Source organism: Helianthus annuus, chromosome 5, assembly GCF_002127325.2.
Source record: "Helianthus annuus cultivar XRQ/B chromosome 5, HanXRQr2.0-SUNRISE, whole genome shotgun sequence".
Classification (NCBI taxonomy): domain Eukaryota; kingdom Viridiplantae; phylum Streptophyta; class Magnoliopsida; order Asterales; family Asteraceae; genus Helianthus; species Helianthus annuus.
In genome coordinates, this window is record NC_035437.2 from 126,920,554 (window position 1) to 126,936,206 (window position 15,653).

Here is a 15,653-nt window from a genome sequence, read left to right on the forward strand (position 1 = left end):
CACCCAACGCGTCGCTCGACGTAACCATGCTGACAAGCGTGTCGCTTCACTGGTAGCGAAGGAAATGGCTAAAGTCATAGCTCAGATCATCAGTGAGATCAACGAGGTCAGCAGCAAATCGTACGTCGAGTCAAAGAGCGACTCACCTCGAATGCCCCTTAGTTTCAAACAATTCAAGGCTTGCGGTCCTGCTAATTTCACGGGTGAAGATGGACCCAACGCTATGTTCCAGTAGTTTGACTCAATCGAAGACACCTTCAGACAAAGTGGATGCCCAGAAAATCAGCGTACTGTTAATGCTACTAGAGTTTTTCAGTCCAGGGCTCTGGACTGGTGGACTGCTGAGTGCAACAGGTGTGGCAATGATTCAGCTTATGGCCTTTCTTGGGAGGAACTCAGGGAGCTTATGATGAAGGAGTTCTGTCCTCCTCATGAAGTTCAAAAGTTGGAGAATGAATTCTGGCATATCAAGTAGGATGGAGGTGACAATGCTGGTCTTACCGCTCGCTTCAAGCAGCTCAGTATCATCTATCCTAGCCAGGTGGTAACACCTAATATGATGATCAAGAAGTATATTCGAACTCTCCCCGACTGTGTAGCTGACTTTGTTCAAGCACCTAAACCCACTACTATTGAGGAAACTACCAACTCGCCGCTGAGATCAACGACAAACGAGTCTTAGCTGGGTATTTCAAAACCTCAACCAAGAGCCTAATCAAGCAACAGCTACTCCAGCCACAGAAACTGCAGCATCACAAGTTTCAAAGTCTTCACGCCAAAATCGCAAGCGAAAGGGCAACAACAACAAGAACTATGCTACTACTGCCGCTCCTCTCAACGCTGTCCCCGTACAACCCAATAACCAGAGCTGTCAAGCTACTGTCACCAACGCGCCGCCTGCTAAGAGCGCGTATACTGGTGTTCACCCTCTATGCCCAACTTACTCCTACCATCACCCTGCAGGGGTGAATTAGCGTTTCTGTGCCAACTGCAACATCTATGGGCATTTCACTGCTCACTGCCGTTCAGGCCCACGTCAACAAGCTCAAGCTCTTCCAGCACCGCCAGCTCTTCTGGGTAACCAAGCTCTTCTGGGTAACCAGCACCGCCAGCTCTTCTGGGTAACCAAGCTCTTCCAGCACCGCCAGCTCTTCTGTGCCAACTGCAACATCTATGGGCATTTCACTGCTCACTGCTGTTCAGGCCCACGTCAACAAGCTCAAGCTCTTCCAGGACCGCCAGCTCTTCACTGCTCACTGCCGTTCAGGCCCACGTCAACAAGCTCAAGCTCTTCCAGCACCATGTCAACAAGCTCAACCCCTTGCTCTTCTGGGTAACCAAGTAGCTCCTGCGCCCGCTGCCCATGTGCGAGCTTGCTACTCTTGTGGTGACCCTAATCACTTTGCTAACGTCTGCCCAAATCTAGTTGTGAAACAAGAACCGCAGCAACAACTGCAACAGCAGCAGCAACCGCAGCAGCCACAACAAGCAGCCCGTGGAAGGACTTTCAACATCAACGTCCGACAGGCTCAAACTGACAACAATGTTGTCGATGGTACGTTCCTTGTTAACGGTATTTATGCTTCCTGTTTATTTAATACTGGAGCCGATAACTGTTTTGTGTCGTTTGAATTCGAAAAGCTCCTAAACCGTAAACGCGCTAACCTTCCAACGACGTTCGACGTAGAAATCGCCACCGGAAGAACCATCACCGTTAGTTCCGTTCTTCGTGATTGTACTCTCGAACTCAACAATCACGTTTTCCCGATCAATCCCATTCTGATGCAACTTGGTAGCTTCGATGTCATAGTAGGTATGGATTTTCTTCGTGAAAATCGTGCTGAAGTCGTTTGTTTCGAAAAGATGATTCGTTTCTCTCTTGCTAATGGCGACCAACTCTGTGTTTATGGCGAAGTATCCTCGAAAGAACTGAAACTCATGTCATGCATTCAAGCAAGCAAGTATCTCCGAAAGGAGTACATAGCTTTCTTAGCACACATCGTAGTAGCGGAGAAGGAAAAGAAGCCAATGGAAAAGGTACTTGTGGTTCATGATTTTCCCAATGTCTTTCCTGACGATTTACCCGGTCTACCCCCAACTCGTGATATTGGCTTTCGTATCAACCTCATTCCTGGAGCTAACCCTGTTGCTAAAGCTCCCTATCGCCTCGCACCGTCCTAAATGCGTGAACTTTCTCGTCAACTCCAGGAACTACTTGATAAAGGCTTCATACGCCCTAGCACATCGCCATGGGGCGCACCTGTCCTTTTCATGAAAAAGAATGATGGATCATTCTGAATGTGTATCGATTATAGGGAACTCAACAAGCTTACTATCAAGAATCGCTACCCTCTCCCTCGAATCGACAATTTATCTGATCAACTGCAAGGCGCTACGTGTTTCTCTAAGATCGATCTACGTTCTGGTTATCATCAACTGCGAATTCAGGAACAAATATCCCTAAAACCGCTTTTCGTACCCGCTATGGCCATTACGAATTCGTGGTCATGCCTTTTGGTCTCACAAACGCGCCCACGGTCTTCATGGATTTGATGAACCGTGTGTGTAAACCCTTTCTTGATCGCTTCATCATTGTGTTTATCGATGATATCCTTATCTACTCGAAGTCAAGAACCGAACACGCGCAGCATCTTCGTTTAGTTCTCGAGCTTCTCCAAGGGAATCGCCTATACGCCAAGTTCTCCAAGTGTGAATTTTGGCTTGAGGAGGTTCAATTTCTCGCTCACATCGTCAACAATCAAGGTATTCACGTCGATCCCGCGAAGATTGAAGCAGTTAAGAGTTGGATTACATCGAAAACCCCGTCCGAAGTTTGTTCTTTTCTCGGATTGGCGGGTTATTGCCGTCGATTTTTTGCTAATTTCTCTAAAATCGTTGTTCCTCTCACCTCTCTAACACATAAATACAAGCCTTTCATTTGGGAAACCGAACAAGAGGATGCCTTTGAAACTCTTAAGCGTATACTTTGCAACGCTCCCGTACTCGCACAACCCGATGGAAACGACGACTATTGCGATGCCTCTAACCTAGGTCTTGGTTATGTTCTTATGCAACGAGACAAGGTTATCGCATACGCGTCTCGACAACTCAAGGTCCATGAGAAGAACTAAACAACCCACGATCTCGAACTCGGTGCAGTTGTTTTTGCGTTAAAGATTTGGCGACACTACCTTTATGGTACCAAGTGTAAGGTCTTCACCGACCATAAGAGCCTACAACACATCTTGAACCAGAAAGAGCTGAATATGCGCTAACGCAGATGGGTTGAACTTCTCAACGACTACGACTGTGAGATACGCTACCACCCAGGCCAAGCAAACGTCGTAGCCGACGCTCTTAGCCGACGAAGCTATTTACATAGTGTTCGAAACGTTCAAGCCCAACATGACCTCAAAGCCCTCATTCGCGACGCTTAACACGCCTGTTTTCTCGAGAACGCCTTGAAGGAAGAAAGAATCCTTGGAACCGAAAACCAACTAGTGAATAAACCTAATGGTATTTTTCATTATCTCGAAGCATTTGGATTCCTAGTCGCAATAATCTCCGAGAGATTTTGCTGACTGAAGCCTACAAATGTCTCGATATTCCATTCATCCTGGTGCCGACAAGATGTACCAGGACCTTAGTGCCAAGTGTTGGTGGCCAGGAATGAAGAAGGATATCGCTTTCTATGTTTCGAAATGCCTAACGTGCTCGAAAGTTAAGGTTGAACACCAACGACCTTCTGGCTTACTCGTACAACCCGAGATCCCGATGTGGAAATGGGAGAGTATAGCTATGGACTTCATTACGAAACTCCCTCGCACGCCATCAGGTCACGATAGCATTTGGGTTATCGTTGATCGTCTAACGAAATCCACGCACTTTTTACCGATACGAGAAGATTACAAGGTAGAACGATTAGCACGAATCTATACCGACGAAGTTATTTGTCGACATGGGACACCTCGTGACATCATCTCTGACCGTGATGGTCGATTTATCTCACGTCTCTGGGAGATATTCCAATCCGCTCTCGGTACTACTCTTAATCTCAGTACCGCATTCCATCCCCAGATCGACAGTCAGACTGAGCGCACGATCCGCACCCTTGAAGACATGCTTCGTTCGTGCGATTTTGGTGGTAATTGGGATTCGCATTTACCTTTAGTAGAATTCTCGTACAACAACAGTTATCACGCTAGTATTCAAATGGCACCTTTTGAGGCATTATATGGTAGAAAATGTCGATCGCTTATTATATGGCACGAGATCGGAGACGCTCAAATCACCAGTCCTGAGTTATTACAAGAAACGACTGACAAGATCCTCCAGATACGAGACAACCTCTTGAAAGCTTGGAGTCGTCAAAAGAGTTACGCCGATAAACGCCGCAAGCCCCTTGAGTTTGAAGTTGGTGATCACGTACTCCTAAAGGTTTCACCTTGGAAGGGGGTGATCCGATTCGGCAAGAAAGGAAAGCTAGCGCCACGATACATGGGACCCTTTAAGATTTTGGAAAGAATTGGCAAATTGGCCAACCGACTCGAGTTACCGGAGGAACTCAGCAACGTACATCCGACTATCCACGTCTCAAACCTCAAGAAGTGCCTAGCTGAAGAAAATCTTCATGTTCCTCTTGAAGATTTGCAAGTTAACGAAACCCTACACTTCGTGGAAAAGCCGGTAGAAATCATGGATCGAGAGACCAAGAAACTTCGACGCCCTCGCATTCCCATAGTGAAGGTTCGCTGGGAAGGCAAACACGGCGCCGAGTTCACTTGGGAGCTCGAAAGTGATATGAAAGCTAAATATCCACATTTCTTTGTTACGCCTGCACCTTAATTTCGGGACGAAATTCCTTAAAGTAGGGGAGGCTGTAACAACCCGACTTTTTGGGTCATTACTTATCATTGTTATTCTTCTTGTAATCGCTTGTACTCCCGAGATCCCGATTATCGCTAGGGGTTAAAAACTATTTTAAACACATTTTAAACGCATATTACAACGCTTATTCAGAACGCAGTTATCGCATTTAACGCTATTTGTAACACATACAAATTGAATGTATTTTATCGCATTATACATTGCTTGTTAGACTAAACGCTGTCACAGTGCAATCTCAATGCAAATCGAAACGCGGATTTACTTTATGCATTTACTTGTGTTATTTGTGTGATAATTTGTTTAAATGTTATGTGGTGATCAACGCAACGCTTATACGCTCGAACGCTCACTCATAACTCGATTAAACGCAATGCAACACTTAACAGACGAACCAAAGTTGGAAAACTAACAAAACACAACTCGGCTGATCGAATGGACCACCGATCGAATGGACTTCCGTCCGGATGGCCATCTGCTCGGATGACGATCCGATCGGATGGCCATTCGACCGAACAGTCATTCGACACTTCGCCACTCTCCACCGACTTAAACTCACTCTCACCCTATAAATACTACCCGTGCACCATCCTTTCACTGATTTGACACCTCCATCTGATCAAACACACTCAAGTCGCTCTCAGTCACTTTTACTCGTGATTCAAGACTTTTTCGTAATTATTTCTCCTCAAATCTTGTACAATCATCATCACTAATCACTTATACATCATCTTCTCCATCAAAATCACACACAAACACTTACTTTTTCTCTGAAATCACTGATTTGGACCTCTTGAAGGTGGTTTCCACCCGTTTTGCTCCAACAAATGGTTAAGGAACACCACTTGATCGAGATTGGTTCTAGATCTGAAGGATTTCCACACTTTTAACTTAATCTCAACAAGATTTCAACACTTTTTCAACTGTTTTCAAACTCTTCTTCAATTTTCTATTGATGGAACCCAGACTTATTCAGACTCTCTACTCGTTTCCTAGTTGAGAGTTGGCTTGAAAACGGATTTCCCCCAGAGAGATGACCGATTAACGGGTCAGACATGAAACTTCATCAAGAACAGTGAGTCTAATCAAATGGGCTGAGACCATTCGATCGAATGAGCCGGACGTGGTGTGTTTCCGTTGTTTGACACGTCGTCATGCCGTCTCCGTTAAACTCAAAATTTTTACTTAGAAAAATTTACAAATTCTCAAATAACAGATCGCCTACTCGAGTGGCCATCCAATCGGATGACCATCCGACCAGGTGACCTGCCCCTTTATAATTTCCAATGTTTAAATGATTTGACTAAACTTCGAACTTTAACGATTTACAAACACCACACATCTTATTCGAATGGCCATCCATTCGAATGGTCATCCACTCGGATGACCATCCATCCGGATGACCATCGGCTCGAATGGAGACTCATCCGTTCGAATCACCATTCGAACACTCAACCATTCGATATTATGTTTACGCTCTGCTCAACGACTTACACTACTGATCTATGCTCAGGCTAACTCAACGCGCTCCCTTCAATCTAATCAGGCTTGTGTTTACTTGTTAAACACATACTGTGAGTATTCTCGAACCCATTTTCATTTTAACGCACTTTTGGGTGTTACATACGTTCTCTATCAAAACACAACAACACACAACACAAACATTTTATAAATGCTAACCGTTCCCGCATGCTATACATGATCTATGAATGCTTGTTACTATGCTTATACAGTGTTACACTATACCGCCTCTAGCAACGATAGTACTATAGTTTGGACTCAGTACCTGTCGTGGACAGGGGTTGCTAGGGATCACATCACTTTACTTCACGTGTCCGCTGGACATGTGTCGCGCATACTCTACAACGCAGTCTCGTGGTTAAGTTGTATGCATTGTTTGGTAGTTACATGCTTCGCCCGTTACGTGTTACATGCTGGTTATGCGTAAACGCTTTCACTACTATATGCTTTGCAAACTTGTGTACTCACCTTTATATATTATGTATTAACTTTATTTTAACGTATGTGACAGGTTGATAGGATGCTATGCTATGATGAAACAAGCTAGGAAGTCTAGAAACCCGCTAAATAAAAATCTGAGTTATCGGAATAGTATTTGTTCATGAGACTCGTTATCTGTAATGACTGTTATTGCTTTATATGTTAGTAGTATGGGATATTAACGTTAAATATATTGTCATTTATTAGTTGTTATAGATTCTCTTGAATAATCTGTTTCGCTCAGTGCCACGCCCCGATGATTCTGCCATCGGTTGGGGTGTGACATATACCGATCCGGTTTGTATAAACGGAAACACTCAGCCCTAGTCGTAGTCTCTGGTGAGAATGATCTCATCAACATCATCGACCGAACAGGGTTTACGGCCACCGCTACTCGGGACATGATAGAACGGCAGCCAGCAACGATGGGTTACATTTTGCAACAACTAAGCCAAATCATGCCATCTTAGCCTCAGATGAAAAAAATCATCTACATCAGCCTGAGTAGAGATGTTCTGGGCTCACCGGTGGCGAATTTCTCTCTACTTCATCTCGGTAGTGAGAAAAGTAGGAGGCACCGCCTGACAGAGGCATTCAACGGTCACCGGCGGGGGCCATCTCTCTCTATAGTAAGAGAAGGAGAAAGACGTACAGGAATTTCCGGCGGCGATGATGGATTCAACGTCTAGTGAGAGAAGGAGACGACGGTGGCCTTAAAGAGAGAGAAATAACCACATCACAACAATTTTCGTTCTCTAATCTCTATGAGAGATTCACAAAGAGGAATGTTTTAAGAGGTAACAGGTGTAATGGATACTAATTCTTTTTTTGACACGTTTGATTAAAATGCACAACCTACCAGATTAGCCATTCACATAAAACCACCACTCAAAACACTATTCATTTAGTTTTGTTATTAATAGATAGAGATTATAAACATCTTCTAAGTATTTTTTTTCTAGAAAATTTAATATAAATTTGAATTTTAATTAGTACTTATTTAAAGAATGTAAGAATTTAATCTTTCCAGATGCTTCCAATTATATAATCATATTTCAATCATACTCGCTTTTCCACTTAATATATATATATATATATATATATATATATATATATATATATATATGAAAAATAAGTATTAAGAATTATTATAATAATATGTAGTTTTTTTCTTCATATTTTTTAATGCTACATTAGATTCTATTATACATATTATTATTTACATTTAATTGTACCGCTACGATATAAAAAAAACCAAAATCAACCGAATAATCTATGTATTGGTACCAGTATTTATTTATATTGTTTCTGCTTTCGATAAACCAGTATTTTTTTATTTTGGTTTTGTATTCGATAAACTAACATCGTATCGCTACTATGCCGTACCGAACAGCATCGGTACCTGTACCGTACTCATTTGTATGGTTTATTTTTTGTCATGAATTTTGTGCCGCAACCGTAGTCAACCGAATCAACAACATCGGCATTGGTAGCGGTACTTATTTGTATTGTTTTTACTTTTGATAAACTGACGTATCCTATCGAACAACATTGTTATATGTACCTGTATTCATGTTTATGATTTCCAGATTCGATAATTTTCATTTACACAACTCTGTCTGCGATGATAAACGAATATCATTACCAATACCATGACGATCTAAACCGATCGATAATATTTGCACAACATCGTTGTCGGGTACCGGTGTTCGTTTTTTCTGTTTTCAATTGATGTAAGACATGTGATGCTTTCTATACTGAATGCATATATCGTACTAGTATTATAACGAACCTAACCGATACCGATCGAATGCCCGCGATACCGTACCGCCGCAACGCGTGGGGAAACAACCTATATAGTAATAATAGAAGCTAATGAATAGTAACTATAATATTATATATAGTTTTTATATACTTTTATTATTCGAATATTATAATTTTAGTTATTTTCTTTACTTTTTAAGTTTTCATATTCTTTTCCTAACTTTAATGATTTTTTTAGTATCACGGGTTGGGATAGGCTTGATGTCAACCGGTACTGGATAAGTTGAATACATTTTCATATTTTTTTTCTTAACTTTAATGATTGTTTTAGTCACGGGTTGGGATAAGCTTGATTTCGAATGGTATCAAACCAGTACTAGTATCGAAAATACCGGTACGGTCCTGTTCGGTATCGGTATCGGTATCGATACATGAAGGTAAAACCGGCACCAGTCGAGTATAGAAAAGGCCAAAAGTCGGTACCGAATTGATATTGAAAATCTTTTAGTTTGGGAAATTCGGTACTTCTATTGGGTATCATTTGCTCATCCATGATCACGGGTACCATACGAACAACAACGGTATCGTACATTTTTTTGGTTGATTTTCTTCAACTTTTAATGATTATTTTTTAGTTTTAAGGGTAGGGATGAGTTCGGTGCCAACCGATACCGAATCGGTACTGGTACCGAAAATACCGATTACGGTACCGGTATATGAAGGTAAAAACCGGTAGCGAACTGGTTCCAGGAACGTCAAAAGTCAGTACCGACTTGGTACTTAAGATATTTCGGTTCGGGAAATTCGGTACCGGTGCCGGTACCTAATACCATTTGCTCATCTCCGACCACGGGTTTTATACGAACAACATCATTACAATACAACTTTTTTGGTTATCTTTTAGTGTTTTTTTCTATATTTTCTTTTTATTCTTGTTGGCGGTTCATTGCGCAACACACTCGTAGTGATTTCAAAAACTTCATTAGTTTGTAGTTACAATAACTTTTAATCTCATTCTATCATAAATACACACTACAATTAGGGCTTTTGTCAATGAAACTTTCATAAGCCCAAATAATTCCCACATCGAAATTTCACTGTATTAATCTATAGCACACATAATATCAGCTTTACATTCTTTAATATTGATTATAAGGTCTACCGTCTACATATGTTTATGACACTAAATTCAACATTACTAGGTATACAAGCATAAGCACATAACACTTTTGCTCCCTTAAGAATGCGACTGTGGCTGTGTTGAACCAACCTGAACCTCGATCGGTAGCCGCAGAGAATATTTTAACGCTAGATATCAATGAGCCTCGAAATAACCATAAAACATGTTAATCGTTCTATTCTGGTAATGGGATATCAGCAAGATCCTCTCTATAAGGAGCATTTGTCATCCCATGCCCTCTACTCACACCATTATCGCCACTCTCCATGCTAACTTGAGCACTTGGATCAAGTTTCGTTGGTTCGATATAGGTGACCACAACATCCTTACGGAACATAAGGTAGAGTACAGATAGCACATAGATTGCCATGATAGGGAACACTATTATCCCAATGAACACGTTAGCAACTCTAGGTAAAGTGCTATGGATTAGCCAGTCAACAAATGAGGTGGTCAAGTAGTAAATGTTGATGCCGATAATCATAAGTCCTAGCACCCAAGAGAAGACGATGATCTGCACAAGAAAGCGTCATTAATGTGTTCGATGAATTATAGGTATATCATATCTAAATATGTAGTGAAAACAGAAGATTGATAACTCACAATCATTGAATTCTTGTATGGCCCCATTTTTATAGTTGTGCTACTGAATTTAAGGAGTGGAATTAAGGCGAAAGGAAGTTCAAATGACAATATCATCTGTCACACATCGTTAAGAAAAATATCAACTTACGGACACATGTAAATGCATTTGAAATAGGGATGGGAAATGGTACACAATCCCAGTCCCATACCCGATTCAATACTCACCGGGTATCTGTCAGATAATTATTGATTGGGTATCGAGTATACACGCATATATCGAGTATATTCGTTAGTTTATTAAAAGTTACCCATTGAGATTTCCAAATACATTTCTTTTCATTTATATTTGTATATAACTTTATTATCCAAGAAATTTAGAAATATAAGACTAAAAATTAGTTCATTAATAGAATATATTCCATTAGCAAAAGACAAAGAAAAACAAAAACTAAAATAAAATGTCTAGCACATAGTTCATGGTTCATGTAAACGGATATGCATGTTACAGGTAATCAGGTCAAGTATCACACCTAATAACATACCCGTCACATAACAACATTTTTTTTAAATTAATCCACTCGACCACTACCCAAATACCCGTCTCGTTACCCATCAGGATATTTTCAGGTTTCGGTTTTCTGGAGGGTGCAGATTTATTCATCTACCATCCTAGTTTGAAATGTGAATTATGGAAAGGAAGTGTGAGACACAAACCGATGCTATGACAATTAATCTTCCAGCACCAGAAGATCCTCCAATGATTGACACTATTAAACTAGGTGTGATGGCAATGCATCTTGTTATCAAGTTTCTCAGCCATTTCCTCATCTTTAAATCCAAGAAACCCTGCAAATAGCATTGATCAGCGCGTAGTGAGTACACACTTGGTTGACTATTAAAAACATGATATTGATACCGAAATGGCATGGCTAACTGCATTTGCAATGCAAAGAGACTTCCTTACCTGCATAATAAACTGTCCTGCATATGTTCCAGTAATGGTTGAACTCTGACCAGAAGCTAGCAGTGCAATAGAATAAAGAGTAGAACTGGACTTCCCCAAGACATTCTGTGTAGCAAATTTGGAGAAATGTAAGAATCTTTTATCAAATTCAAAGTTCTTAGTAGCTATAAGATGCACATATAAAATAACTCATACTTTAAGAAGAAATGAAGCTGAGTCAAGCGAAAGATCGCTGCAGCGATCCAACTCGTCACTTGATAGGTTTTCGGCTGAGCAAACAGTGCCGGAAACAGATATGATTGAGACGTTGATCAAGAATGCCACAAAGAGTGCAATACCACTCTCTATCAGAAAGTATCTGCACGCATCCTACAAAACATCATCCAGTAAGACATAGACTCGGTTTAAATCTTTTGATTGTACTTGTATTTAATAAAACTTACATTGACCCCACGGACAGAGTTTGGAATCTTGCGTGAAAGAACAAGAGCCGAATGGAGAAAGAGATTATGCGGCATAACAAGTGCACCAAGTAGTGCAATGGCATCACCAGTGGCACCATGGCCACTAAGTTTTGGAATAAACATTCCCTTTAGTACATCACCAGCAGGTGGCTTCACATAGCTCATTTCTCCAAAGAAGCAACCAGCCATGATGAAAACTAGAATGGCTATCAGTACTTCTAGCTTCCTCACCTATATATATTTGTATGCACTTTTATGAACAATCTTAATTTTATGTAACATATATGTTGAAATGTATATAAAATGAGCAATGAACTAAAATGCTTTTTGTAATTCGGTTATTAGTTAGATATACACCTTTTATTATGTTTTATGTTGTGATAATATTGTAACTGATTTATTGGAAAAGAAAAAAGAAATTCAATATTTATGAGTTTGAGTTCGCCACCTCTAAAAATGAATTTGGTGACTTCAATACTAGGGTATCGAATTGTCTACAAACCAAAACATTTTTAAAAACCTTCCGATAACGTTTAAGTTATTGTTAAATCACCTACAAATTAAAAAAAAAAAATCATAAATAGTCGATATAGAAAATTATCAAAATGATCATATTGAACATGACTAAGTACAAACAACTCTTTTTGCCAACAGTGGCGGATCTAGAAAATCCGCCAAGCGGTAACGTTTTATAAAAAAGCAGTAACGAAATCGAAAAAACGTCAATTTTTTCCAAAATTTACACTAATTTTACACTACTGCCGGAGCGCCAAGCGTTAGCGGGCGTTCCCCCTTGTAATGAAGTAGATCCGCCCCTGTTTGCCAAAATATCCACCTCGGCGCTATACTTTCCAGCATCTATGCAATGTTGACGTCGCACAAACCTCTATGTATTAACTTTTAAAAATTGTTTTTCTTATAAAAAATCTTTAATTTTTATTACTTTAAAAAGTTAATTAGGTATAACGTAATTTTTATTATTTTAAAAGTTAGGTATAACGTAATTTTTATTATTTTAAAAGTTAGGTATAACATATTTTTTCTTAAAAAGTTCTATAATAACTGTTATTATTATTATTATTATTATTATTATTATTATTATTATTATTATTATTATTATTAATATTATTATTATTATTGATTTAAGTTTTTATTTTAAATTTGTTACAAGTCTTCGTCATCTAACTGTACCTTATGCTATATAATTATTTCTTAATATAATTAGGTATAACGTATTTTATGTTTGTTAACAAAAATGACACATACGATACATATGACTTATCGCCCATTAGTTCATTAGTCATTTAAAAAAAATATATATTTTGTTGTGACTGTTTATATTTTTATTCCTTAATAAGTTATATTTTAATTTTTTATACTATCATTATTATTAACTTTCTATATATGATTCAGTTTTTTATTAAGTCGATTTATTTTTTAAATATATAGATTATATATATTTAGTATAAACATGGTTGTGGTTTTTATTTTATTTTTTTGGTGCAAGAGTAACCAAGTCTTGCGCCAACATGGCATTATAGGCGCAGGAGCATGTAGATTTTTCCCTGTGTTGTGACACAATTTATAAAATTGTAGACGTGCCATTATTTTAGTAGTTAAAAATCCTCGTAAAAGTTTTAGTAAATGACAACTATTGCAAAATTGTTTTTTCAAATCGCTAGCTTTTGGGTGATTTTCACCTTAAAGTATGCGGATAGTGAAGCTATTAATGGAACATGACAATGTTTAAGAAATTTAACTAATATATTAATTCATCCTATCAAGTATTCTGTATGCTATATATAAATAGTTTAATCTTGCCGGCCTTCTAATAAAACGGTCAACTTACACCATATTTTTGGAGACCAAGAAGGAGAAGGGTGCTGAAACCAGTGAGAAGAACTCCAACCCAAACAGGAATCTTGAATAAGATATTCAGTGCAAAAGCTGTCCCAATCACTGTCCACAACAAAGAAATAATAAAAAATATGCCCACAAAAGTTAAAATAGAACATTATATATATGATTGACACATCAAGCCACATAATTGTAGTTTGTTAATTCACAAAAATACAACCATACCTTCGGGAATATCTGCTGCAATGACTGCAACCTCAGCTAGCAGCCATAGACAATACTTGACAAAAGTTGGGTATTCTGCCTTGCATAGCTCGGATAGATGCTTGCCTGGATAAGAAGCCTCACATTCGTTATCAAAATTATTTTGTTAGTAACATATGTCGATCTCTTTTTACGTACAGAGATGATAAAACGACTATTTTTTTTTAAATCTACGTGTTTTAGCAAAATGATAAGCGCTTTCGAGAGGTTATAGAGCTATTTTGGTTTCTAGGGAATTCGCTACCCAGGATAGCAGACTCTAAACAGAATTTAACGTCAAATATTTACGTGGCAAGCATACTCCTTGAATATGTTAACATGAGAAAACTTAAAAAAATGGCTCTGCTCCTTTGACTAACAACAAACTCCTTAGGGTGAAAGGGGTGCAACCCTCTTGAGATGGGGTAGACTTTACACTCACCCGATCATCTATTGTGATGTCAATTCTCCTCTCTAGCTCTCCTCTTGCCCAAAAAACATAAGAGATGGTTCACCCAAATAATTTTTTATTAAAAAAAGGAAAAAGAAAAGAAAAAAACTATGATTGGTTGAAAGAGAAGGGGCCCACCAGATATCCCCTCCATCTCCTCTTCCCTCAAGCGGTGAGTAGTCACCTATTCAATCATCATCAATTGGTTGAAAGAGAAGGGGCCCACAACTTTGGCGACAGCGGCGGAATTGCCGATCGGCAAATGGAGTCACCGAACTGTTTGCCTCACCCACCCCTCCTACCCTTATGAACCAAAACAAGTTTAAAAACCTTTTACAAAAGCTTATTATTATTTAAACCACATGGAAATAAAAAAAAATTAACAATTCAAATACAATACAAGATAACCATCAAAGTTGAAAAGTACCCTCGAACTAATTTAAACACAACACAAGAACAATAAACTAGACGTAGATAACTACTTTAACTTATCATTAGCAATATAATAAGAATTCTAAGATATAGATACGAATATAATACATACATAGCTAATGATAATTAACGACTGATAGTCTTACCGGTGGTTACACCTAAATTTGCCGCCAGAGATTGAATGACAAGTGCGAAGATTAAGCCGATTAAAATCACCCAAAGAAGCTGAAAACATGACATTATTCGACAATCAAATCAAAGGTGTTTTTATCAAAGTGTATGTGTATCAATGGGTGTTCTTGGCATGAACATAAACCTCGTATCTGTGATTTGCTCCTGCTTGTAAATCGGTTTCCACTGTACACAAACATAGATAAGTTTGTAACATTTAAGGTAATTAAGGCCTAATAAGATATCAAGAGCACAATATCAAACTTACAGTTTCCAGGATCAAGATAAGCCAAAGAAACTAGAAAACCAGGACCAACAAATGAGAGGAAAGTTCTCCATCCAGGTTTCTGATTTGTTTAGCCATTTTCATAGGTTTAAACATCAGAATAATCATCTCTCGGTTAAATATATAGACGTCGAATAAGAAAATGCAAATTGAAACTATGAAATTAACCTGATAAGAGTCCATTTCTTGATGATCATAATCTTTGCTGTTAACAACAGGAGATGAAATTCCAGTCAGATTAACGGCTGAAATGCGATTGCTTCCTCCGATAAGTTTTGATTCATTCTCCATCCCTGCCATGGATCACTGTGACTATTTTACCTTTGAAGATGTGATGATGGAGTGTCTACATGTATCATTGGGATTATAGC

At 39.0% G+C, this 15,653-nt stretch overlaps 1 protein-coding gene across 1 annotated transcript; it reads right to left on the reverse strand.

Annotated features, from left to right (window-relative positions):
• Window positions 1-9,694: 9,694 nt before the first annotated feature.
• LOC110941246 (metal transporter Nramp5) lies at window positions 9,695-15,640 on the reverse strand. Its single transcript, XM_022182872.2, has 12 exons — window positions 15,451-15,640; window positions 15,265-15,343; window positions 15,142-15,182; window positions 14,972-15,050; window positions 13,925-14,029; window positions 13,692-13,801; window positions 11,822-12,073; window positions 11,574-11,747; window positions 11,379-11,483; window positions 11,129-11,260; window positions 10,433-10,528; window positions 9,695-10,343 (listed from the first exon to the last, which is right to left on the reverse strand). Exons 1-12 carry the CDS (start codon window positions 15,580-15,582, stop codon window positions 10,005-10,007), a joined length of 1,644 nt encoding a protein of 547 aa, XP_022038564.1. The 5' UTR covers window positions 15,583-15,640; the 3' UTR covers window positions 9,695-10,004.
• Window positions 15,641-15,653: the final 13 nt, after the last annotated feature.

Coding starts and splice junctions, on each gene's coding strand:
- LOC110941246 (XM_022182872.2), bottom strand. CDS start 15,582: ATGGCAGGGATGGAGAATGAATCAAAACTTATCGGAGGAAGCAATCGC. Junction 15,344..15,450: donor AAGAAATGGACTCTTATCAG/GTTAATTTCATA, acceptor TAAACAAATCAG/AAACCTGGATGGAGAACTTT. Junction 10,529..11,128: donor GATTAATTGTCATAGCATCG/GTTTGTGTCTCA, acceptor GATGTGTGACAG/ATGATATTGTCATTTGAACT.